The sequence below is a fragment of the Psammomys obesus genome, unplaced genomic scaffold (genome assembly GCF_907164565.1).
Source record: "Psammomys obesus unplaced genomic scaffold, mPsaObe1.curated_primary_1811, whole genome shotgun sequence".
NCBI lineage: Eukaryota > Metazoa > Chordata > Mammalia > Rodentia > Muridae > Psammomys > Psammomys obesus.
Genome location: NW_026596046.1, coordinates 32,725,382 through 32,751,521, shown reverse-complemented (window position 1 = coordinate 32,751,521; position 26,140 = coordinate 32,725,382). Strand labels below are relative to the sequence as shown.

The window sequence follows — 26,140 nt, the reverse complement described above, 5'->3', positions numbered from 1 at the left end:
ACTTGACATGTTCCCATATTTTACAACCATGCTTGAGAAGATCTTTTTAAAAAAGAAGAAAGAAAACTGTAAAAAAAAAAAAAAAAGGGGGGGGTACAGAGCTAAACAGAATTCTCTGTAGAGGAATATAGAATGGCAGAGAAACACCCAAAGAAATGCTCAGTGTCCTTAGTCATCAGGGAAATGCAAATCAAAACAACCCTGAGATTTCTCACCTTACACCCATCAGAATGGCTAAGATCAAAAACTCAAATGACAACACATGCTGAAGAGGATGTGGAGAAAAGGGGAACCCTCCTCCATTGCTAGTGGGAATGTAAACTTGTACTACCACTTTGGAAATCAATCTGGTGTTTTCTCTGAGAATTAGGAATAATGCTATCTCAAGATCCAGCTTTACCACTTCTAAGCATATGTCCAAGGTATGCTCAAGTATACAACAAGGACATTTGTTCAACCATGTTTGTAGCAGCTTTATTCATAATAGCCAGAACCTGGAAACAACCCAGATGTCCCTCAATTGAGGAATGGATACAGAAATTGTGGTACATTTACACAATGGAATACTACTCAGCAATTAAAAACAAGGACATTATGAAACTTGCAGGCAAATTGTGGGATCTAGAAAAGATCATCCTGAGTGAGGTCTCCCAGAAGCAGAGAGATACACAGGGTATATACTCACTTATAAGTGGATACTAGATCTATAATATAGGACAAACATACTAAAATCTGTACATCTAAAAAAGCTAAGCAAGAAGGAGGACCCTGGGTAAGATGCTCAATCTTTATGCAGAAAGGCAAACATAGACATCGGAAGAAGGTGAAAACAAGAAACAAGACAGGAGCCTACCACAGAGGGCCTCTGAAAGACTACTCAGCAAGGTACTAAAGCAGATGCTGAGACTCACAGCCAAACTTTGGGCAGAGTGCAGGGAATTTTATGAAAGAAGAGGGAAATAGTAAGATCTGGAGAGGACAGGAGCTCCACAAGGAGAGCAACAGAACCAAAATATCTGGGCCCAGGGGTCTTTTCTGAGGCTGACACTCCAACCAAGGACCATTCATGGAGATAACATAGAACCCCTGCACAGATGTAGCCCATGGCAGTTCAGTGTCCAAGTGGGTTACCCAATAATGGGAACAGGGACTATCTCTGACATGAACTGATTGGCCTGCTCTTTGATCACCTCCCCCTGAGGGGGGAGCAGCCTTACCAGGCCACAGAAGAAGACAATGCAGTCCCTCCTGATAAGACCTGATAGACTAGGATCAGAAGGAAGGGGAGGAAGACCTCCCCTATTAGCGGACTGGGGGAGGGGCATGGGTAGAGAAGGGGGAGGGACGGTAAGAGTGGGAGGGGAGGAGGGAAGTACCTACAGGGGGGTGATACAAAGTGAATAAACTGTAATTAATAAAAATAAAAATAAAAAAATTATAAAAAAATAAGAAAGAGAAAGAAAAAAAAAAGGAAAAGCATGCCACCACTGGAGCTGATCTAGTCCACGATAGAACAAAGCCAGAAACTCCATGTTGCAACTATGCTATTCCACAGAGAATACCTGGACCTGGGGACCAGGTATGAACTGTTTGAGAGAAGCCATGTTGGTATCATTTCAAAGGGACTTGTCAAGTAGATATTAAAGGAGAAGTTTCAGGGGGATCATAAGAAAGCAAGCACTGACCTAAGAAAAAAAATGTCATCAAGGAAAGAGCCACTGCCCTCTCCACCATGACAGGCAGAAGCTGAGTCAAGCCCAAATAGAAGAAGCAGAATGTTTTAGATCCATAGGGTTAGAGACTGGTTTACTACAGTGAACTACAATTTTAATGTCTGAAATAAGAATGCTATTGTGATGGAAAAGAATTGCAAAAGTAAGGAATTTGCCTAAGATTTCACTGGGACAGGAAGAACAAAGCTGGTGAATATGACATGAAACAGAGAGAGAGAGAAAAAGAGAGAGAGAGAGAAGGTATAGCTTTTTAGGCTGGTATTTCAGTTCCTACTGTCAGAAATGTACTTATTTCAGTTAAAATTGGACAAGCAGATCTGTCCAAGGAACAATGAAAGAGGGCCAGTTGCAGGTGTAGCATGGAACTCTGGGAGCTCCTGCCAGCCTGTCTACGGCCACCTGTGAGGACTGAGTTGTCTTACCTTATGAGCTGTATGTAGCTTTAGTTCAATCCTTTCCCAGAGCAACAAAACCCCAAATAACTGCAAAGCAAAGAAGGCAAGGCAATTATTTTCAAGTTACTAAAGTCCTGCCCAGAGCAGTTCCGTAGTTCTGTTGCCGCTCATGATGGGCACCACCTTTGCTTCTTGGGCTACTTTTCACTTTTTCTTGCCTTGTTACTGCTCGTCCTTTTTAAGCTCTTCTTCCCCCATGCCACTGACCCATGGAGCCAGTTCAAATGTCATTTCCTGTCTGTAGCTTCTACTAGAACCCTAGGAAGAATTCATTATTCTTCCCTCTGGGATCTTACAGCCATTACCACTGATGCTTTCTGAGTTCCTGTACATTATTTTCCGTGATGGACTTCATGCCTGATATTACTTAGGGTCACTTATAAGAGAAGAGAGTTTAAGAGACAGCTCTCCCAAGGGTCATTTAAAACCTTTCTTCCAGAACTGGTGCTGATGTTATGATTATCATTAACATTGGAATATGCTCAGTACATTTTCAAATCTAAGTCTAAATCAAGCCAGTCACAAAGTCAGTATGAACATAGAAACTCGAGTCTCCAGATGTTGGCATATTCATGTACAAAGCTCTTACCTTTTACTACAATAATTTTGTATATATGATTTTATTTATTTTTTACTCAGCCCTATAAAATAGAATTTTATTAAATATTATCTTTATCAATTAGAAAGCAACCAAAGCTTAGGATAGTTTAGTCAAGTTATAGTAATCTTGGCCAAAATTACTAGGTCAATAACCTTTGCTTTTCCCTGCTGGGAATCAAACTTGAGGCCTAGTACAGTATCCTAACCACTGAGCTTTACACTGAGCTCTCAAAGCAAGCACCCTAATGACAGACAGGGAACTTCAGTGAAGCCAGGCCTCTCTCTTTTTTCACCATTCTCCAAGAGAGGCAGGCTAATGTAGTCTGTTGAAACCAAGACTCTGCTAGACACCAGTATTCTCACCCTGGAAGCTAACAATCCCATTCCCCACTAATTGTCTGTAAGCACAGTACAATTCAGTGGCCAGAATTTAGCCTCAAGCATATCATCTGTACCTTCCTCGCTGAAAAGAAAGTCTTAGCTTGTCTCTCTACATTCACATCACAACTTTTAGAATGTGTTTCCTAAAATGCAAACCCATGTTTGTCAGGTACCTCTTCCTTTCAAAGCCTTTCAAAAGCTGTCACATGCTGTGTCTCCCCACTCATCTACATTGTTCCCTTCCCAACAAGAGAGCAAATATATTTTTTCTCTTATTACTCTCTCACAATACGTTTTCTCAGCTCTCAATGTTCCTTTCCATTTCAATCCCACTATGTCCAAAACCATCATCTGCTCAAGATCCCACTCCAATCCTGCTACTTTGTGTGTGTGTATACTTGTTGGGGTGTGTGTGTGTGTGTGTGTGTGTGTGTGTATGTGTACTTGTTGATATGAGTGTGTGTGTGTACCTGTTGGTGGGGATGTGTGTGTATGTGTACTTGGTGTGTGTGTGTACTTGTTGATATGAATGCGTGTGTGTGTGCTTGTTGGTGAGGATGTATGCATATGTGGTCATTTGTGCTCGTGGATATGCATGCACACAGACAAGTACATGGAGCACTTCTATTGGATAACCGTCTCTCACTGAACCTCAAGTTCTTCATTACCTCGTCAGTGATCTTCAGGGACTTACCTGTGTCTGCGCTGTCTCCACGGCAGCCCTGGGTCTGACTCTGGAGGTCTGAACTTAGGTCCGCATGCTTACCCAGCACACACTTTACTGACTACACTGTCTCTCCAGGCCTCCGGTGCTACCTTTCCTAAGATTTATTTGATGTTCTTTGTTGGAAGTTATCTCTCCCCTCTTAAAGCCCCTGACAAATTTCATGTGAGTGTCTATAGAGATAGTTACAAAGTTCCATCACAAGTAGTTATTTTTGTCTGTGACTTATTGTCTATGAGATTCTAAACACTGAATGAAGAAACAACCATAACCATAACCACAAAAGACTACATCCTCTCAGACTTTAAGTCAGACAAACCTTCCCTCAAGCTTCATTTGTCAGGTATGTTGTCACAGCAGTGAGAAACAGAACAAACACATTATCTCTATCAAGGGGATCTCCATGAAGACAGAAACTACATGTTTTACTTTTACTGATTTCTACATACTCAATACTTTTTACAATACTTTCATAATAACTAATAATTTTAGAAGAAAATATTGCAATTGGCAATATATTTGAGGGGTGGACTCTTCTGTGTCAGAGAGGAAATCAGTGGAAACAGAATTATGAAATTTAAGTAAGCACACAGTTTTCAGCTGAAGTTATTTTTCTGTTTGGTTCTCCACTTCCATGGACCTTTCTCTTACATGGTGTATCTTTTTCATGCAACATGCCTTTACCATATCTTGCAACAGAGGCAGGGTCATATACAAATAATTTGCATCTGAACCAGGTGACTAGCATTTGCATAGTTGAGCTGGTTTGATGTGTAAGTCCCAGACTGTGGGTGTAAAGCTCTGGGTGTTTAAACTATAATATTGAGTGAGGCAATGGATAGAGTATAAAATGGGGAATAGAAGAGGGGTGTTGTGTCACCCTCTCAAGGTTCGGCTTAATTAGACACATCCTCTAAACAGCATAAATCTCCTTCAGCCACGCCTTGTGGATGAAGCTGAAGCAGCGGATGTAAACTCTGACTTTACTAACATCAAAGACTCTTGATAGATACAATAGCACAGAAGGAGCATCCCATGAGGCTGCTCAAGAAATGGAAATGAGAATCATCACTCACCAAAAGCAAGAAAGTATAGACAGCCATGATCCCCGCTGCACTCAGTACAACAATGGACCAGAAGAACCAGCGTCCTGTCCCCAGATAAACAACCCTGAAAAAAAGGTTCAGTCCTTAAAATATAGTAGAAATCAGTAATAGCATCTACATTAAGGGTAGAGACAAGAACAGACTAAACAAAGGGTTAAAGATGGGGGGACAAGAAGAGAAGCACTTTTTGGACAGATCTGTACCCACTTTGGGGTATTTTTAATTTTAATTTTGTACCGTAGCAACCAGAGATATTAATGAAACCTCTATAAGTGGAGAGATGTTTAAAAAGTTATTTATAATAAATATTCAAATTTATATCATCTTTCATAAACAATGTGATGTGGAAATTCTACAATATCAAAAGAAAAGAATTTTCCCCTAAATTAATTATGTCAATATGATTAGTTGTTTCTACCTTTCAAGCCCCTTGTCCAGGCACATGTATACCTTGTTACATAACTGCACTCATCACCACCACATTAATTTCTCTGCTCTGTATGAGAGCTGTGTTCTAAGCATGCCATTCCTAAAGTACCATCTGAGGGAGAACTACTGACTTGTGAGGAGAGACAATTGTATTTGTCTAGGTTTTCTATGATACAGAATCCACACTTCTCATTTCAAGAAAACAGAAATTACCTCATTTCCACTCAAAGACTAGAGAAATACTTCAACGATATAAAACAGGCAGGCAGCTTTCATAGCAAGAAGCTCCGCGGGTAAAGACACTGCGTGGGAAGGCGCTCTGCAAAAGGGAGCCGACGGAATGAGGGCTAGGGATGTGGCTCAGGGGTAACCACGAGTCCAGCTGAGGGAGGCCCAGGTCTGATATACCCCCTCAGAGGCTGGAGAGAGGTCAAAAAGGGGACCCAGTGATGCTCTCAAAATAGATGACATTGTGCCCAACAAAACACAATTAATAGAACCATCAGAAAAGATTCAGAAAAATTTAGCAAAAATCCAAATCTGGTGAGATGATTCAGTGGGTAAAGGTGCTTCCAAGCGGGATGACATGAGCTTGATCCTCAGAACCCACATGGTGAAAGGAGAGTACCCACTCCTGCAAGTTGTCCTCTTGCTTCCACACATGCATGTGATACATGTACACACACACACACACACACACACACACACACACAAATAAAAAGAAATATTTTTAAAAGTTTTTTAAAATGCTTTTTGGAGTCTTAATATCAAGTCTTCTTAAAGACTTGATATAAAACAAAAATAGTATTGGTTAAAAAAGTACATGTCTTATAATTAAATAGTCAAATAGACCTTGAAAAGAAGATGAAATAAAAAAAGATCAAAGATGACCTTAATAGTGTATTACATGAAGCCAAAGTATTATTCCTCAAACAGTAACTGAGTGTTGATGCTGACTTTGCTTTCAAATGACAAGGAAAAGAATTGACATTTAATGGGCCATCTTTCTTCATAATCATTTTGCTAACTATATTATGTATTTTTATTTCTTTTCAATCCAAAAAGCTGTCTTTAAGGTATTTGATCACTGGTAAGTATCACTACCCATTTGACTGAACCCATACACTCTTATCCAGTGCAGGGGTAGGTACTTTGTCACTAGACCAGTGCAGGGGTGCTCTCTCACTAGGCCAGTGCAGGGATACCATCTGTGAGTTCGAGGCCAGCGTGATCTACAAAGTGAGCCCAGGACAGCCAGGGCTACTCAGAGAAACTCTGTCTCAAACAACAACTGTTGTTTGTATTTACTTATTTGGGCTGCAGGAGGTCCATGTCACAGTGCGCACACGGCAGCCAGAGGCTTCTTGTGGGGGTCAGTTCTTGCCTTATACCGTCTGAGTGGGATCAGGGACCGAATTTAGGCTGTGAGGCCCGGCGAGAAGCACCTTTACCTGTTGAGCCACTTTGCCTGTCAGGATATCAGTCTTCTTAATCAATCTGAATAGCATTCTATATGCAGCCTCAATAACACCAACCTTCTATCTAAAAATCTTGTCCTGAAGTGCACATATCTCTACATACATGCACAAACACATATAAACATAATTTAAAAATTAAAAATAAATCTTTTTTTTTAATAAAAAAATGTATTTCCCAAGAACTGCTACGGCTATGTCCTGTGTAAAGGTTTGCTCACAGAAACAGAACCACTATGAGTAGTACAGAGCAAGATTTAGGATAGGGCTGTTCTCACAATTATGGGACACGGTGAAATCTGCACGAGAGGTTGCTGTCCTGTGTTGTGTTAGGCCTCACCTGAGTCACTGTTAGTCAGATGGGCAGTCAGGAAGAAAATCTTGAAATGGAAAGAGTGAGAGCAAACTAGAACTTTCACAATGTACTGGATGGAGCCTATAAGGACAAATTCAAAGCCAGGATTGACTTTTACCACTTGCAGCTTTGAGAGCATGAGCAACCTACAAAATCTTCACCATGATGTTGTGATAGGGCTGGGCTGTGATGGCACACGCCTTTAATACCACCACTTGGGAAGCAGATGAAGATGGATCTCTATGAGTTCCAGGCAGCCTAGTCTATAGATTCAGTTTCAGGACAGCCAAGACTTCACAGAGAAACCCTGTCTTAAAACAAACAAATAAAGCTCATATAATACTTAGGCAAGCTGTCAAAGAGGTGTAGTCAAAGATAAGGGGTTGCAGATTTAAATGTTCTCCATATCAACAAGGTAGCCTGCAGATCAGCAGGAACACACACATGCATATTAGCAAACTTCAAGGCATAAGATGGCCATGTCTCACTTTTGCCTTCCAAACTGTATGCCAGTTTCACCTGAACCTGAAATTGTATAGTGAAGAGAAATTAAGGTCCAGCTTAGCCAGGCTGACAGCAGAAAGTCTCTTCCACTGATTTCAAACTTGAAGATTAAAGAAGCAACAGGTCAGATGGAAGGGGAGGAGGTCCTCCACCATCAGTGGACTTGGGGGCGGCATGGGAGAGAAGAGGGAGGGAGGATAGGATTGAGAGAGGACGAGGGAGGGGGCTACAGCTGGGATGCAAAGTGAATAAATTGTAATAAATTTAAAAAATGAAATTTAAAAAAAGAAAAAATAAAGAAGCAACAGAAGCTTAAAGCAGAATGGAAACAAAGAAAAACACACCCACCACACCCACCACGTCATCATAAAACTATGGAAACCAAACAAAGAGAAAACTCTTAAAAGAAGGCAGAATGTTCAAGGACAGATTAGGTTCAAAAGAACATAGATGAATATCATACTTCTCAGCATAAACAAAGCAAGAAGATGGCAGTGAATCACAGTGCTAAGAGAGTAACTGCAGATTAGAAAGCTAAGCTGTCTAAGGCTTTATTCTTCAAGGATAAAGATGAAATACAGCCATCTTCACAAAAATAGAAACTTTCAAAAATAGTCTCGAGCAGATTCTTATTAAAGGAAATTCAAGGGCTTTATGTATCTCACCACCAGACAGCTTCTGTTGTGCTTAGCTACAGGACTTTGAGCACACTCAAGAGGTGAGGGAGGTAAAAACTGTGAATAGTATTCCCAGTTCTCAGCCCATCACTCAGCCTGCATCCCTGGAGGCCTGCCGCCACCTGGGACAGACAGCTGAGTCTCTTAAGCTCCAGCCCCCCCCCCCCTGCTGAGTTCCCCCTGTGTAAGCCTAACAGCAGTGAGCTGTGCCCTGTCCCCTGTGAGTTCCCCTGGCTCACACCTACACCTGCACTCCTAGAGGCCTGATGCCATCTGGAACCACCCTGTGCATTCCACTCTGGGCCCACAGCTCAACTTTCATCCCTGGAGGCTTGCTGCCACGGAGGACAGAGGTGAAGAGCACCTGCTTGCAGATGCTCCGTTTTCTGGCCCACAGCTCAACCTTCATCCCTGGAGGCTTGCTGCCACCCAGGACTGAGGTGAAGAGCACCTGCTTGCAGATGCTCCGTTTTCTGGCTCACAACGTGGCCTGTATTATCTGAGGTTTGCAAATACCAGCAACAACCAGAAAGCTAAAGGCCAGTGTAAGAACACAATCAACAAGAGGCAGGGCAATACGGCACCATCTGAAACCAGCTACACAACAATCCAGGATATCCTAACACAGATGAATCACAAGAAAATGACCTTAAATCCAATCTTGTGATGATAGAGGCCTTTAAAGAGAAAATAAATAAATCCCTTAAAGAAATACAGGAAAATACAGTCAAACAGGTGAAGGAAATGAATAAAATGGTTCAAGAGCTGCAAATGGAAATAGAAGCAATAAAGAAAACACAAACAGAGGGAATCCTGGAGATGGAAAACCCAGGTAAGAGAACAGAAGCTACAGACACAAAGCATCACCAACAGAATACAAGAGACAGAAGAGAGAATCTCAGGCATAGAAGACATGATAAAATAAATTGATACATCAAAGAAAATGCCATATCTAAAAAGTTTCTAACACAAAATATCCAGGAAATTTGGGATACTATGAAAAGACCAAATCTAAGAATAATAGTAATAGAAGAAGGAAAAGATTCCCAGCTCAAAGGCCCAGTGAATATTTTCAACAAAATCATAGAAGAAAATGTCCCTAACCTAAAGAAAGAGATGCCTATAAATGTACAAGAAACTTAAAGAACATCAAATAGACATGAAAGAAAAAAAATCAGGTGGCAGCACATGCTGACAAGGATGTGGAACAAGGGGAACACTCTTCTATTGCTGGTGGGAATGTAAATTTGTACAACCACTTTAGAAATCAGTCTGGTGGTTTCTCAGAAAACTGGGAATAGTTCTACCTCAAGACCCAGGTATATGACTCCTGGACATATACCCAAAAGACGCCATACCATACTACAAGGACACTTGCTCAATTACATTCATAGCAGCTTTATTCATAATAGCCAGAAACTGGATGCAACCTATCAGTCCCTCAGCCAAAGAACAGATAAAGAAAATGTGGTACATTTACACAATGGAATACTACAAGGACACCATGAAATTTGCAGGCAAATGGATGGAACTAGATAAGATTATCCTAAGTGAGGTAACCCAGACCCAGAAAGACATGCATGATACGTATTTATTTGTAAGTGGATATTAGCCCTAAAGTACCGGATAGCCATCCTACAATCCACAGACCCAAAGAAGCTAAGTAATAAGGAGGGCCCAAGGGAGGATGCTTGGCTCTCATTCAGAAGGAGAAATAAAATACACATTTGAAGTAGATGGAGAAAGGGAACTGGGTGGGAGAGGGGATAGGGAGGGGAACAGAGGTGGGATGGGGATCAAGTGTGGGGAAAGGGGGAGAGGGCTGAGAGAGAGAACAGAAATCATTGAGGGAGCATCTCTGGGAAGGGGGAGGCTCATGGGAGTCTATAGCAGTGACCCTAGCTGAGACTCCTAGCAGCAGGCTAGAAGAGGGATGTTGGGGCTGGTTGATGGAGCCTGAAGTAGCCACCTCCTGTAGCCATGCAGGACTTCCAGTGGAGGGAGTGGGACAGGAACCTTACACACAAAACCTTCAACCTAGCTAACCAATGACTGGCCCAACTTGAGTCACATGTCATGAAAGCAAGCCACCACTCACACTATTAATAATATTCTGCTATACTTGCAGACAAGAGCCTAACATAACTGTCATCTGAGTGATTTCAACCCAGAGGCTGATGAAAAATGATGCAGAGACCCACAGCCAAACATTAGGCAAAGCACGGGGAATCTTATGGAAGAAGGGGAGGAAGGATTGAAAGAGCAAGAAAAGTCAAGGACACCACAAGAAAACCTACAAAATCAACTAACCTGAACCCACAGGGGCTCATAGAGACGGAACCACCAACCAGAGAGCAGCCATGGAATGGGAATAGCTTGGTCCTCATGTGGGACCTCCAATAGCAGAACCAGGGACTATCTCCGACTCTGTTGCTGGCCTTTGGGTCCCTTCCCCTTAACTGGGATGCCTTGTCTGGCCTCAACAGAAGATGCACCCAGTCCTACTTGGTGTGCCAAGGCAGGTTGATACCCATGGGAGGTCTCCCCTTCTTTGAGAAAAAAGGGAGGGCAGACAAAGGTGAAAGGAAGGAAAAGTCAGGGAGGGACTGAGAGGAGAGGAGGGAGGAAAGGTTCCTCCTGGGATGCAAATTATTTAATTAATTAATAAAGAAAGAAAGAAATACAGCAAAAGACTAGAAAAAAAAACTGTGAGTACTAAAACTGTAAAACCTTAGTCCTCTGTAAATCTCAATGCCAGATATCTTAAAATCATACATATACAGAACAATTGAAATACATGTGCTAAATATTAATTTGGAACTGATCCATAATAAAGATTGTGTAGAAACTGATAAAAACTTATTGAACATGCTCACAGCATAAAATGCACACAGGAAGACACATTTCTAAAGAGAATATATATTTTAAAATATATATTTTTTAAATTAAAACAACTCCATCAAGAAGACTTCTTTGAGTCATCAAAATTGGAATATTTAATGCTACCATTGGAAGCTTCATTCAGGAATTGCCATTTACCTCTGCTGAAAGCGGAACTGGCCATAATCTTTTGAGAAAGTACTTTGGCAAAGAACAGAATTGATTTTAAGTGTTCGTTCTTCTTAATTTAATGCCAGTTGTACTGATATGTTGTGAGGAACATTAGTTAAACTCAAGATTTCACTTAATCATTATCTTATTAGGACATGAATATTGTTTATAATGCCAAGCTGAAAACAAACAAACAAACAAACAAACAAACCCCAGCTATTCAGCCATGGTGGCAGAGACTTGTAACCCCACACTTGAAATGTGGGGATGGGGTCAATGAGATTGCGTGTTTGAGACCAGCCTAAGCTCTATAGCAAGGCTCTGACCCTGTCCTACCACCCCCACCACACAGAAAGCAAGGTTAGTGCATCTTTATGTCATATTCTGAAATCACTTAAAATAATATTCAAAATGAGTTTCAATACTTTGTTGAATGTTTATGGTTATTTTATGTAAAAAGCCAAAGCAAAGTTATAAAAATAGTATGAACATAATGGTATAAAATAAGCACAGGAAAAAGCTGGGTCATGGTTCTCAACTGAAAATGTGACTAGATATTTCCTAATTTTCTGCGTTTATAAAATTGTTATAGTCTATTCACTGAACAGGTATGTTCTCATGTGTGGAATTCAGAGGACAGTTTGCAGGAATCAGTTCTCTCCTTCTGCCATATGGGTCCTGGGGACTGAACTCAGAGCAGTAGGCTCTGCGGGACGTGCCTTTATCCACTGAGCATCTCTCTAGCCCTAATTTCTGCATTTTTTACATTTAAAATAACCAACTAGATTTAACTCTAATATTTAACTTTTCTCTTATAAAGAGAAAAATGAATTGCATTTAATTAAGAAAAAAAGAGAAAGCTTTATATCTAAACATGCCCTCTTCCACAGACACCAAATAACAGGTCATGTTTACAACAGTGTTAGAAGTAATTGGGCCAGAAAAGCTGGTTTGTCAGAGTGGTGCAGGAGTAGTTTAGCCATGAAGGGGCGCTGAGAAGGGATGTGCGTCCCTGTGTTCAGAGTCCCAAAGGACTCTAAAAACAAGAGAAGGAAACAGAGGCTGTAGGGAAAGCGGAGAAAGCAGGGGTAGGGACATCATCATGAAGAGCAAGCAGTACGGGCGTCAGTGGTCAGAGATTCCGTTGTGAAGACGGCAGAGAATCCTATCTGAGGGCTGGGGGTGTTGGGCACACGGAGAAAGCTGTGAACACCAGTGGGTGTGTAGTGTGCGGCTGAGCACAGGCGGAAGGAAAGTGTGAGTCTGGGTGCTGAGCATTTGACTACTGCCCTGGGGTTACACCTCTTACCCACAGCTGTGCAAAACCCACTTTTGTCTTCCCTCTCTACCGAACCACCAGATCTTTTCAACCTGGGGGATCACAAGTAACTATCCAACAAAGAAGCCCATATAGCAATAAAAATACGGAAAATGACACTCACCAGTCAAAGCCGTTGTACTCATTGGAGGTTTCTGCCCACACGAACAGAAAAATCACAGACAGGACAAATGAAATCACCAGGCATATAAAAAAAAATTGCTCTTTCTGGAAAAAGAAAGGAGTCTAACTTAGCTCCATTTGTCTATATCATCTCAATAATTCTTGTATACATTTGCCAAAGGTCAGTATCATTTTGGTGTTGGACATTACCCTGCCTAGGCTAGAATAGGAGCCTTTTATAGGAGAAGGAATAGAAAGTAAGATGGCAAACCCCCTTAGAAAGGGCATCATGAGAAAGAAGCTGGGGAAACGAGCTCAGGAGTGGACTCCGTCTTACACACATGCCTACACACAGCCTGAGTGGACCTTTAAGAAGTGTGTTATCAAAGAATGTCTCTTCCCTGCTCAAACCCTCCCGGGCTTCCTGTGCTTATACCATCGCCACCTAAACAGCCTTCCACAACCCACATGGCTGGATAGGATTAGCCCATGCCTACCTCCTACCTCCTACCTCATCGCTTCTCCACTGACCCCTCTCCAGAGGCCAGCCACACTAGGGGCTCTTTTTCTGTAACACATTACGCACCATCCCTACTCAGGAGCCAGGTTCTTAGCAGTTTTGCTTAGAGTGCATTTGTCCCAATACAGGTTGGCCCTGTCTCTTCATTTGGAGATGGATCAAAGGACTTGCTTTCATAGAAGTCTCTAACTTCTTCCCCTTCCCCGTTTCTAATACATTTTTCTACTTTATCTTTAAAGATCATATTATTATTTGAAAGCATTTTTAATCTATTATTTATTGCATAACTTATACCACTGGAATTTAAGCTGCTGGAAGGCCAGAGGAAAACTTCAGCTGTCTTGGCTACTGTGGTATATCTGATACACTTAATAATTTTCTGCTAAATAAATCTGCTTCTCTTCTTCTAATTTCATCTCCATTCTTTTTTTTTTTTGATAGCCACAGCCTTTTAATGTATGCCGTCTGCCTTGTCTACTTCATCATGACCTGTATCCACTTGAACTGTGTGCCAGACAGTCCTTTTTTTTTAACTTTTATTAATTACACTTTATTCACTTTGTATCTCCCCATAAACCCCTCCCTCCTCCCCTCCTAATCCCACCTTCCCTCCTCCTTCTTCACACATGCCCCTCACCAAGTCCACTGATAGGGGAGGTCTCCCTCTCCTTCCTTCTGATCTTAGTCTATCAGATCTCATCAGGAGTGGCTGCATTGTCATCTTCTGTGGCCTGGTAAGGCTGCTCCCCCCTCAGGAGGAGGTGATCAAAGAGCAGGCCATTCAGTTTATGCCAGAGGCAGTCCCTCTTTCCATTACTATGGAACCCACTTGGACACTAAACTGCCATGGACTACATCTGTGCAGGGGTTCTAGGTTAAGTCCATGCATGGTACTCATATGGTATATACTCACTCATATAGACATATAATATAGGATAAACTTACTAAAATCTGTATATCTAAAGAAATTAATCAAGAGGAAGGACCCTGACTAAAATGCTGAATCCCCATCCCAAAAGGCAAAGAGGATGGACATCAGAAGAAGAAGAAAACAGGAAACAGAGGGCCACTGAAAGGCCCTGCCCTACAGACTTTCAGAGCAGATGCTGAGACTTATGACCAACTGTTGGGCAGAGTGCATGGAATCTTATGTAAGAAGTGGGAAATAGTAAGATCTGGAGAGGACAGGAACTCCACAATGAGAGCAACAGAACCAGAAAGTTTGAACACAGGGGTCTTTCCAGACTCATATTTCATCTCCATTCTATCTTAAAAATTTTCAAGGGTTCCTCCCTGTTTATAGGATAAAGCTCAAAATTTGTTAGCCTAATGTAAAGATGTTATAATTTCACATGAATTTTCTTTTCTGATCCTAATTATTATTTATTCCTTCAAATGTCCCTAAATTCAGCACCAGAAACCTAATTCTTCTTAAACATACCATTGTGCTTTGCTGTCTTTAGATTTTTGGTTAATTCTCCCTGCCCCTCCCACACAACTCAGAATGTTCTTCTATGCATTTCTGTACGTCACTTCCCCAAGAAAGTGGGCCTAAGAACACTACTACAGTAATAATATTCAACGAGTAGTCCCAGTGTGTCATAACCAACTCAAAGTTTATTCTAACAACCGCTCTCCTCGTCTCAAAGTAACTCCTGTAGTAGGCTGTGCTGCTAACGTCTCCCTTACTCTTATTAGGATTATGAAGCACAAAGCTGTTCTGGAACTTGCCAAAGCTCTTACTACAATGGGTCTCTAATTTAGGGATGGTCAATAGCAAAGCTGTAAATCTGGTGGTCTTTCCTTTATGTTATACTCCATCTGAGTAAAAAGGGGACTTGAAAAACATCTAGGGACTTTACCTAACTCAACTCCCTAGCTACAGAGAGACTCAGGTATATCACATAACGAGCCCAGGTCACAGTTATAATTAGAACCCATACATATTCCAAAGTTTTGGTCCAGTGTTTTCAGCATTATCCTAGACTGCCCGAAAGGCTACCACTTTCAATACAGCTTACCTTTACATCTTACTCTGTGTCCTTTGTAGATCTCAAGTGATTCTATACTTCATCCCTGAGTAATGAATAATCTGTCAAATCTACCCATCTTTCTCCATAGCTGCCTTTACTGCTCTAATGCTCACCACCCACATCTCTTCTTTGGAGCACTGTCACTGTTTTCTCTCTGAGGTGGAGACCTTCACACATTGGCCTCTTCAGGTACAATCCCCATACATTCAAATAACCGTTCCAAATCATAGCTCAGGCCACATAATCAGATTAAAACATTTACCCTCTCTGGTGATGGAAATCAAACCCTGGGCTCTGTACATACTAAGCTTTTGCTGTACCACTGAGTTACCTCTGCAGCCCTCTTTAGGTGTCCTTTATTTCCTATATAACAGGGTTCTTTAAAACCACACAATATCTGACCCATTTACCTATGCAACTTCATTTCCCAGAACATCTCTATTCATTTCTGCTCCACCTAAAATCAAACTACCAGTCTACACACTACCTGTGCACTGTGACCCCTCTAATATTATAAACTCTCATACCATATCCAGGTCTTGATCACCTTTCACCTTCTAGACAGTCACCTTTGGCCTCTCCCGTCATATACTCCTATCTGTGCACACATACACTTGTTGTTATGCTAGAATGGGAATGCATTTAGCTTTCCTCCAGCAAAACATGAGTTCTCTGAGAGTGGACCATGCCTAGTCACCTTTGTGACTCGCATACAAGCCAAATATCTGGGCATAAAAAATATGGAGGACAGAAGAACATTCTTGATTACTCCAGGGAAGCCTCTCATTTCCCACATTTTTTTCTTCATAACTACTCAAAGCAGACATAAGAAATGAGAAACCTGGGGCTGGGAATGTGTCTCAGTGGCAGAGTGCTTGCCTGGTATTAGATTTATAGTCATCAAAGTCCCAAAGATGGAAGCTAGGCAGATGAACAGAACACCAACAGCACAGGCTCTAAGAGCAACAATCAATAAATGGGACCTCATGAAACTGAAAAGCTTCTGTAAAGCAAAAGACACTGTCATCAACACAAAATGACAGCCTACAGACTGGGAAAGGATCTTCGCCAACCCTATATCTGACAGAGGGCTAATATCCAGGATATCTAAAGAACTAAGGAAGTTAAAAAACAACAAATCAAGTAATTCAATTAAAAATGGGGTATGGAGCTAAACAGAGAATTCTCTGTAGAGGAATATAGAATGGCAAAGAAACACCTAAAGAAATGTTCAGCGTCCTTAGCCATCAGGGAGATGCAAATCAAAACGACTCTGAGATTTCACTTTACACCCGTCAGAATGGCTAAGGTCAAAAACTCAAGTGACAACACATGTTGGAGAGGCTGTGGAGAAAGGGGAACCCTCCTCCATTGCTGGTGGGAATGTAGACTTGTACTACCACTCTGGAAAGCAATCTGGCGCTTTCTCAGACAACTAGGAATAGCGCTTCCTCAAGATACAGCTATACCACTCCTAGGCATATATCCAAAAGAGGCTCAAGTACACAAGGACATTTGTTCAACCATGTTCATTCATAGCAGCTTTATTCGTAATAGCCAGAACCTGGAAACAACCCAGATGTCCCTCAACAGAAGAATGGATACAGAAGTTGTGGTACATTTACACAATAGAATACTACTTAGCAATTAAAAACAAGGAAATCATGAAATTTGCAGGCAAGTGGTGGGATCTAGAAAAGATCATCCTGAGTGAGGTATCCTAGAAGCAGAAAAACACACATGGTATATACTCACTTATAAGTGGATACTAGACCTAAAAAATAGGATAAACATACTAAATTCTGTACACCTAAAGAAGCTAAACAAGAAGGAGGTCCCTGGGTAAGATGATAAATCATCACTTAGAAAGACCAATAGGATGGACATTGGAAGTAGGAGAAAACAAGAAACAGGACAGGAGCCTACCACAGAGGGCCTCTGAAAGTCTCTACCTAGCAGTGTATCAAAGCAGATGCTGAGACTCATAACCAAACCTTGGGCAGAGTGTAGGGAATCATATAAAAGAAGGGGGAGTTAGTAAGACCTGGAGAGAACAGGAGCTCCACAAGGACCAAATATATCTGGACACAGAGGTCTTTTCTGAGACTGATTCTCCAACCAAGGACCATGTTTGGATATAACCTAGAACCCTTCATGGCTTAGATGTAGCCCATGGCATCTCAGTATGCCAGTGAGTTCCCTAGTAAGGGGAACAGGGACTATCTCTGACATGAACTCAGTGGCTGGCTCTTTGACCTCCTCCCACCCTCTGAGGGAGGAGTGACCTTACTAGGCATAGAGGAGGACATTGCAGCCAGCCAGTCCTGATGAGACCTGATAAACTAGGGTCAGATGGAAGTGGAGGAGGACCTCCTCTATCAGTAGACTTAGAGAGGAGCAGGGAGGAGATGAGGGAGGGAGGGTGGGATTAGGAGGGAATGAAGAAGGGGGCTACAGCTGGGATTAAATAAACTGTAATTAATATAAAATATAAAAATTAAAAAAGAAACATGCATATTTATAACATAAAATACAATAACAATGAATTGGAGATCTAATTAATGAGAATCTTAGACCTTAGTTAAACTATGTTTAGAGTCAAGTGAAGGTGCTCATCATTTGGTCTATTATACCATGTGGCTCAGCAGAGGGTGCCAGTACATACTGCTTAGAGGAACAATGCGGCTCTTCATTAGGCTATGCTTCATGCTGCCACTCAGCTTCACTAGAGCCCTGCTGGTGAAAATCAAGCACTTGCTTGGCCAGGAGTAAAGGATTGGGTCCCCTATCTGGCCCCACTCTCCCATACCCCCGGGAACATACTTTCCCCTTGGAAACTGAAAGAGAAGAGACAATTAAAAATTTAGGGTGCTGTTTAGATGACTTAGTGGGTAAGGATGTCTGATGGCCTGAGTTCAATCCCTGGAAACTGCATGGTGGAAGGACAAAACCACCTCCTATTAAGTTGTTTTCTGATTACCACAAATGTGCTGTGGTATTTACACACACACACACACACACACACACACACACACACACACACACTAAGTGTAAAAGAAATTAAAGACAAACTAGAACTGCCATTGACAAAATTTTTTAAATGAAAATTACAGATTTGGACATTCTTGTAATCTATTGTGAATATCTAATTGCATCTGAGTCTTCTTCAAAATTCAATGAATAAATGTAAAAGTGAAGGAGAGAATAAATGAATGACATAAAAGAAATCACAAAAACAAAGAAAATAAAATTGAGGGGCTGGCCAAGTGTGTTGACACATGACTGTAACCCCAGAACTTCAGAGATGGAGACAGAGGATTAGGAGTTCAAGGTGTGGCTCAGCTATATAGCAGTTCAAGGTCAGTCTGGGCTATGAGAGACCTTTCTTTAAAACACAGGGGAGCAGGGAAGCAAGCAAGCAAGAAACACACAGACGGGACTGTGGGTATAGCTCAGCAGCACAGCTCTTGCCCAGCATGCAAAATCTCCTAGGTTTGGTCTCCTATTAAAAAGAAGAAGAAGCAAGAATGAAAAGGGAGGAAAGGAAGAGAGAGAGGAGGAAGAGGCAGGCAGCAAGCACATTTAACTCTGGCTTTAGACTTCATAGTACTTTGCTAGGAAAACTGGAGCTCAGTGTACCCCGCCTGGAGAATTCCAATGAGTTCTCCAGTGGTTAGGGACCCACCCACATCTAAGAAAGTGTAGTCTAGCTCCTTTCCATCTCTATACCCTGGGGCAGCAACAGGATCCAAGTTCAGTCTTTTCCCACGCTCTGTATTGCCAGTGGCAACTGTAGCAGCCAGTCAGAAAGGTGATGTAGCATCTGTGGTTGAAGTAACGTTCTATCCATGGATTGGGATTTTCATCTGAGAGTCCTGTCTTCTTGCTCCCAGCCTCAGCTTGCATGTCTTTATGTAAGATTCACCCTTTTGCTGAAAGGACAAATAAAATAATCAGAACCTAGTGTAGCTCTTGCTCAGTTACTCTAGCCTGCCATCTATAGACAATTCTATCAACAATAGATAGATAAGAGAACTCAGAGATTCACCTGTTTCTACTGGGATTAAAGACATGTACCATTGCCCAGCTGAAAACATACACATGTATTTTTCCTCTTTGCCAACAACACCAACAGACTATATAATTAGAATTACGTTTAAACCGGCAGGGTGGTGCACACTTCTAATCCAGCATCTCTTTAGGTTGAGGAGAAAGAGGACTGCAAGTCTGAAGTTGATGTGGACTGTGTCTGTCTTAAAAAATGAGTTTGAAGAAAGTGAAATAGGAAGAGGAGAAGGAAGGGAGGGAGGGAGGGAGGGATGAAGGGAGGAAGGACACGTGGTTTCATTCAAAATGGCATTAAGAACCCAGGCATCTTCCACTTTGCTCTTCACATTTCTCCTTCTCTGTCTAAAATGGCTACTCAAGCTATAGTTATCACCCCAAGTTACAGCTAGCAGAAATTAGAATAAAGAAGAAAATTCTGTCTCACTTTGAGGACTTTTACAGACGCTAACCATGGCGTTTCCCTCATAGACATTTTCTTACTGGTAAGAAAGGGGGAGCAGGCAGATACTGAGTGAATAGCTACTGAATTTTCTCAGTGTTATTACAATCAAGAATGCTGTTCTTGGGCTGGCAATGTGGCTCGGCGGGTAAAGGCACCTGCCAGCAAGCCTGAACACCTATGCACATGGCAGATACATTTTTCCCTGACCGACACTCTGTGTGGCAACACACGTGCACGTCCACACGCACACACACGTAAGAAAGAGGTTAAAGAGTGTTTTCTCAAACCAAAGGACTTTCAAATAACACGGAAATTCAGTGAGGTGTGTTTGTGGAGACTCCACACAAATATTTAAAACCAAACAAGAACAGCTGTGAGGAAAACAAACAAAAATAAAACATAGTTATACAAACAGTTGTAAAGTCATAAAGGATTCAATGCTAGGCAACAGTCTCTACTACTGAAAACGTGCAGCCATGTATTTTTTCATGAACATCACTCTGTATCTGTACTGAATACTCTCTAGTCTAAGGGGCCTGGCCATACGTCTCAGCAATTATGACTGCTTGCTGCTCCTCAGAGGATCCAAATTCAGTTCCAGAACCCATGCTGGGAGGCTCACAACTGCCTATAACTATGTCTCCAGGAGAGTTTACATCCTCTTCTGGCTTCGAGTTCCTACACACACATTTTAATTGACTAAAAACTAAGGAAAATATAAAATAATAGTTTTCAGACATTGGACAATAGTCAGTGATAGTCAAGAACCCCTGAGAGAGGAAAAACAAAGGAAGTAAGCATTATTAAAGACCTGTTTATAATATGTATAAAATCATGAGGTCAAAGCACCAAGAATGAGAAATAGGTAGAGGCTGGTAGCCTCCCAAAATTAAGCAGACAGAAAGGAATTAGGGAGAAACAAGTGTTCAACTCTTGAGTCTGCATATGAATGCTAAAAGAATATGCATGATTAAAAGCAACCCAACCAGCCACCTGACCTTAGAGTTCCAATGCAAAAAAAATAAAAAAAAAAGGAAATGGAAAAAACCAAAATCAATTCAACTCCAAAAATGAACAATTCACAAATTAATGGCCCCCAATGACACTGAATTTGACAAAATGCTAAATAATTCAAAAGAATTACTATAAGTATATTCAAAGAAACCAAAGAAGACAGAAATTCTGAGTGAATTCCTAGAGAACACAAACAAGTGAATGAAATAAATTCAATATAGGATATGAAAGCAGAATCCAACAAAGATAAAGAAATATTGAATAAAAACCAAACTGAAAGAATGGAAATGAAAAACTCAATAGTTGAATAAAAGCTCCATATGGGTCTGGGGAGGTAAGAAAGAGCAGTTGTTCTTTGTTTCAGAGCATGACTTGAGGAGCTGACTTTGACTTCTCAGCACCATGTAAAAGGCTGGGCATGGCTGTGTGCGCTTGTAACTACAACATTGACAGGTGCCTAGCAAAAAAAAATAAATAGTGAGCTCAGGTTCAGTAAGAGAACCATCATAAAACAGTAAGTCAGAAAATGATAGAAGATAGCTGCTATCTTGCTTTGGCCTATGTATGCACTCACATGCACACACCCACATTCACATGCATGCAACACAACACACTCCATGGAAAGCCTCACCAAAGTACTGGATCAAGGAGAAAGTAGAATATCAGAACTTGAAGACAATGTAGAGCAACTGGCCAAAGATGAATTAAAAAGAAACTACAAACAGAACATTCAATATCTATGGAATACTATGAAAAGACCAAATCTATGACTCAAGGACATAGAAAACTTTCATGCTAAAAGCAGAGGAAGCATTTTCATCAAAACTGCAGCAGAAAACATCCCAAATCTAAGAGAAGAGACACCCAACTGGGTACAAGAATTTGCAACACCAAACAGACAAGACTAGGGAAGAACCTCCTTTCATCATAGTTAAAACACTAAATAAACAGGACAAAGACTGCATACTGAAAGCTGCAACAGAGAAACACCAAACTACATATAAAGATGGATTCATTATAATAACAGCAAACTTACCAACAGTAACTTTTCAGGTCAGGAGGGGTTGGTAGGATATGTTTCAAGTTCTAAAAGACAACTGCCAATTCAGACCACGATACCCAGCCAAACTGTAATAACTGAAGGAAAAAAAATTTTCCCTGAAAAAAAAAATAGGCTAACACAATTCATACTAATAAGCCAATTCTATAAGAGATACTTGAAGGACTCTTCCAGACCAAAAATAAACTAATAAACACATCAATGAGGATACAATAAATATATAGTTAAGCAAATTAGGAACAGGAAAACATCAAACACTACAAGGCCAATGAAGTAACAGAAATGAGTATCTGCATTTCAACAGTAACTCTGGGCATTAATGGTCTCAATTTCCCATTCAAAAGATAGACTAGCAGGCTAGAGTAAAAAGCAGTATTCATCTATTTGTTGACTTTCAAGAAACACACCTCACCATCAAAGACAGATGAAACCTTGGGGTGAAAGAATAGAAAAACATATTCCTAGGAAACAAGCAGGTGTCACTCTCCTAATATTTGACAAACAGATTTGAAAACAAAATTAAACAGAAGAGATTAAAATTTTCACTTCATAATTATTAAAAGGACATTAAATTTTAAACATACAGTAACCAAACATAGGTGCACCCACTTTTAGAAAATAAATATTATTAGAGGTAAAGCCTCATTAATCTCAAACACAATAATAGAAGATGACCTTAATAGACAACTCTCATCAATATAGGTAATGTTGACAAAAAAAAAAAGAATATAAACATCTGAGTTAAATAACATCATGGATCTAACATTCCAGCTATGCTGCAGAACATTCTATCCAAACACTTCAAAATGCACATTCTTCTCAGCAGTCCATGGAATATTTTCTAAAATAGATAATATAACAGATACAAACCAAAACATAACAAACATAGGAAAATTGAAACAACTTCGTACAGTCTAGAAGAATTCTACAGAACAAAACTAGAAATCAATATGAAGAAAAACCATACAACATATACAAAGTCATGAAGAGTGACAAACATACTATTGAATAATAATTGGGTCATTGAAAACAATCAAGAAGGAAAATGTAGAAGTACTAGAATTGAATGAAAATGAAGGCACAACAGACCAAAACTGAGTACACGATGAAAGCAGTCCTAAGAGGGAAGTTAGTAGTGAAAAGTGCCTAGTTAAAAGTTCAGAGATCAAACAGGTGCATGTCTATGATCCCAATACTCCCTCAAGTGAGGCAGAGGCAGGTGGATCTCTGTGAGTTCGAAGCCAACCTGGTCTATAAAGTGAATCCAGGACAGCCAAGGCTACACAGAAAAACCCTGTCTTAAAAAAAAAAAAATTTTAATGCAAGTGTGGGTGTCAAACTCAAAATTAGTCGATGGAAAGTAGGGTAGAAATTGATGAAAATAAAAAATACACAAAATTAATAAAATGAGTTGTTTTTAAAGCAAGACTGAGAAACCCTTAGCCAAACTAATAACAACAACAACAACAACAAAAAGACCTCAATTTAATACAACTCAACAAAATTGAAGCAGCAATAAAACAAAATTTCTCCCAACTAAAAAAATTCTTCACCCATATGGATTCACTGCTGAAATCTACCAGGCCTTTAAAGAAGAACAGCAATGGTTCTCAAATTATCCATAAAAGACAACAGGAAAGATTGTTACCAAACTATTTTTCACATACACAACATAAAAATAAAATTATAGCTCAATCTTCCTCATGAAGAAAAATGAAAAAAAATTCTCAACAAACTATTTAAAAAGTGAATTCAAGGGCAGGAGAGATGGCTCAGAGGTTAAGAGCGCTGGCTACTCTTCCAAAGGTCCTGAGTTCAATTCCCAGCAACCACATGGTGGCTTACAACCATCTGGTGCCCTCTTCTGGCACGGAGGTATACATGCAAACACATATTGTATACATAATAAATAAATAAATCTTAAAAAAAAAAGTTAATTCAAGAATACTCAGACAGTTCATTAACCATAATGAACATGGCTTCATTACAGGATGGAGGAATTGTTTGACATGAACAAATCAACACACAAATGGACTCAAGGAGAGAGATCATCTCTATCTGATTTCAATTTATACTACAGATCAGCTTTGGTAATAAAACCAGCATAGTACTGACACAAAAATAGTCATATTGATCAATGGAATAGAATGAATGACTGAAGTACAAGCCCACACAACTACAGCCACATAGTTTTTGACAAAGATGCTAAAAATGTGCATTGGAAGAAAAGAGCCTCTTTGGCAAATTGTAAGGTGAAAAGTGGATACCCACATGTAGAAGGATGGAACTTAACACTTCTTTCTCACTCTGCAGAAAAATTAACTCTAAATAGATCAAAGCCCTTAATGTAAGCCCTTAATCCAAAACTGCTATGAGGGAAAAGTAGAAAACCCACTTCAAGATATAGGAATAGGTAGGACTTTCCGAAGGGAAATAAGTGCTAATGAAATAAAGCCAACAACCAACAAATGGGACCCCAAGAAATTATATAGCTCTGTGCTGGAAAAGAAATAGTTAACTGAATGAAGAGACAGCCTATAGAATGGGACAAAATCCTTGCCTGCTATATAACTGCCAAAGAATTAATACCCAGAATTCACGAAAAAAAAAAAAAAAACTTTTAAAAAAAGAAAAAAGAAAGAAAAGTAGCAAGAAAACAACCTGATTTTTTAAAGGATACAGAACTAAATAGAGATCTCAAAAGAAGATATACAAAGGCCCAATAATTATTTTAAAAAGTGTTCCACATCCTTATCCACCAAGAAAACACAAATAGAAACTTTTGAAATTCTATCTCACTCTAGTTAAAAAAGCTATTATCAAGAAATAAAATGACAACAATGTTCTTGAGGATGTTGAGAGAGAGGAATCTTTATGCATTATTTGGCAGAACATAAACTGGTGCAGTCACTATGGAAATAAATAAGCAGTTTCTTACAGAACTAAAAAGAGGTGTTCCGTATGACTCAGCTGTATTGCTCCCAGGCATATAGCCACAAGACTCTATATATCCTACCACACAGACACATTCACGTTTATTGCCACTCTATTCACAGTAGCAAAGCTCTAGAATCAACCTAGATGTCCATTAACTGATGAATGGATAATAAAAATGTGGTACATTTAAACAGATCCATAATCATCAATACACAGTAATAGAGTACCTCTCTGACAAAGAAAAGCCCAGGACCAGGAGGATTCATTGCCAAAGTCTACCAAATCATTAAAGAAGAGCTGACACTCAGGCTTCTCAAACTGTTCCATAGAACAGAAAGGGAAGGAAAATCAAGTATGATCTTAATTGAGCCAAGTTCTATAGGTTCAACACAATTCCATGTGGGTCCCTCTGGTAAGGGGAGCAGGGGCTGTCTCTGAATTGGATGTCTGTGGACTTCTTGATAGAAAGTAATATACTGATGTAATAGCCAGAAACTGGAAACAACCCAGATATCCCTCAGCCATCGAATGAATAAAGAAACTGTGGTACATCTACACAATAGAATACTATTCACTATTAAAAACAAGGGCATCATGAAATTTGCAGGCAAATGGGTAGACCTGGAAAAGATCATTCTGAGTGAAATAACCCAGGTCTACAAAAACAAGAATGGTATATATTACAAGCAGATATTAGCCATATAATACAGGATAACCATACTACAATCCACAGACCTAAATAAACAAGTAACAAGGAGGACACTGGGGATGTTTAATCCTCATTCAGAATGGCAAACAAAATAGACACCAAAAGTGGTTGAAGAGAGGGAACAGGACTAGAGCCTATCATAGATGTCCTCTGAAAGACTCCACCCAGCAGAGGATTGAAACAGATGCTGAGACCCAGAGCCAAACATTGGACAAGAGCTCAGGGAGTCTTATGGAAGAGTTTGGGGGATAGAAGGAGGGGACAAGAGCTCCACAAGAAGACCAACAGAGCCAACATATCTGGACCCAGGGGGACCTGCCAAGGACCATGCATGGAGAGGACCTAGGCCCCCTGCTCAGATGTCGATAGGCAGCTCAGTCTCCATGTGGGTCCCCTGGTTAGGGGAAGCAGGGGCTGTCTCTGACA

At 40.5% G+C, this 26,140-nt stretch overlaps 1 protein-coding gene across 1 annotated transcript in view; it reads right to left on the bottom strand.

Annotated features, from left to right (window-relative positions):
- The window catches only part of Gdpd4 (glycerophosphodiester phosphodiesterase domain containing 4), a 63,367-nt gene extending 43,977 nt beyond the window's left edge, over window positions 1-19,390 (bottom strand). The window contains exons 1-4 of the mRNA XM_055623263.1: window positions 19,214-19,390; window positions 12,933-13,036; window positions 4,970-5,063; window positions 2,156-2,215 (exon numbers count right to left, since the gene is read on the bottom strand). Of these exons, the coding sequence (XP_055479238.1) occupies window positions 2,156-2,215; window positions 4,970-5,063; window positions 12,933-13,036; window positions 19,214-19,390 (435 nt within the window). The remainder of the gene's footprint in view (window positions 1-2,155; window positions 2,216-4,969; window positions 5,064-12,932; window positions 13,037-19,213) is intronic.
- Between the last annotated feature and the right edge of the window lie 6,750 nt (window positions 19,391-26,140).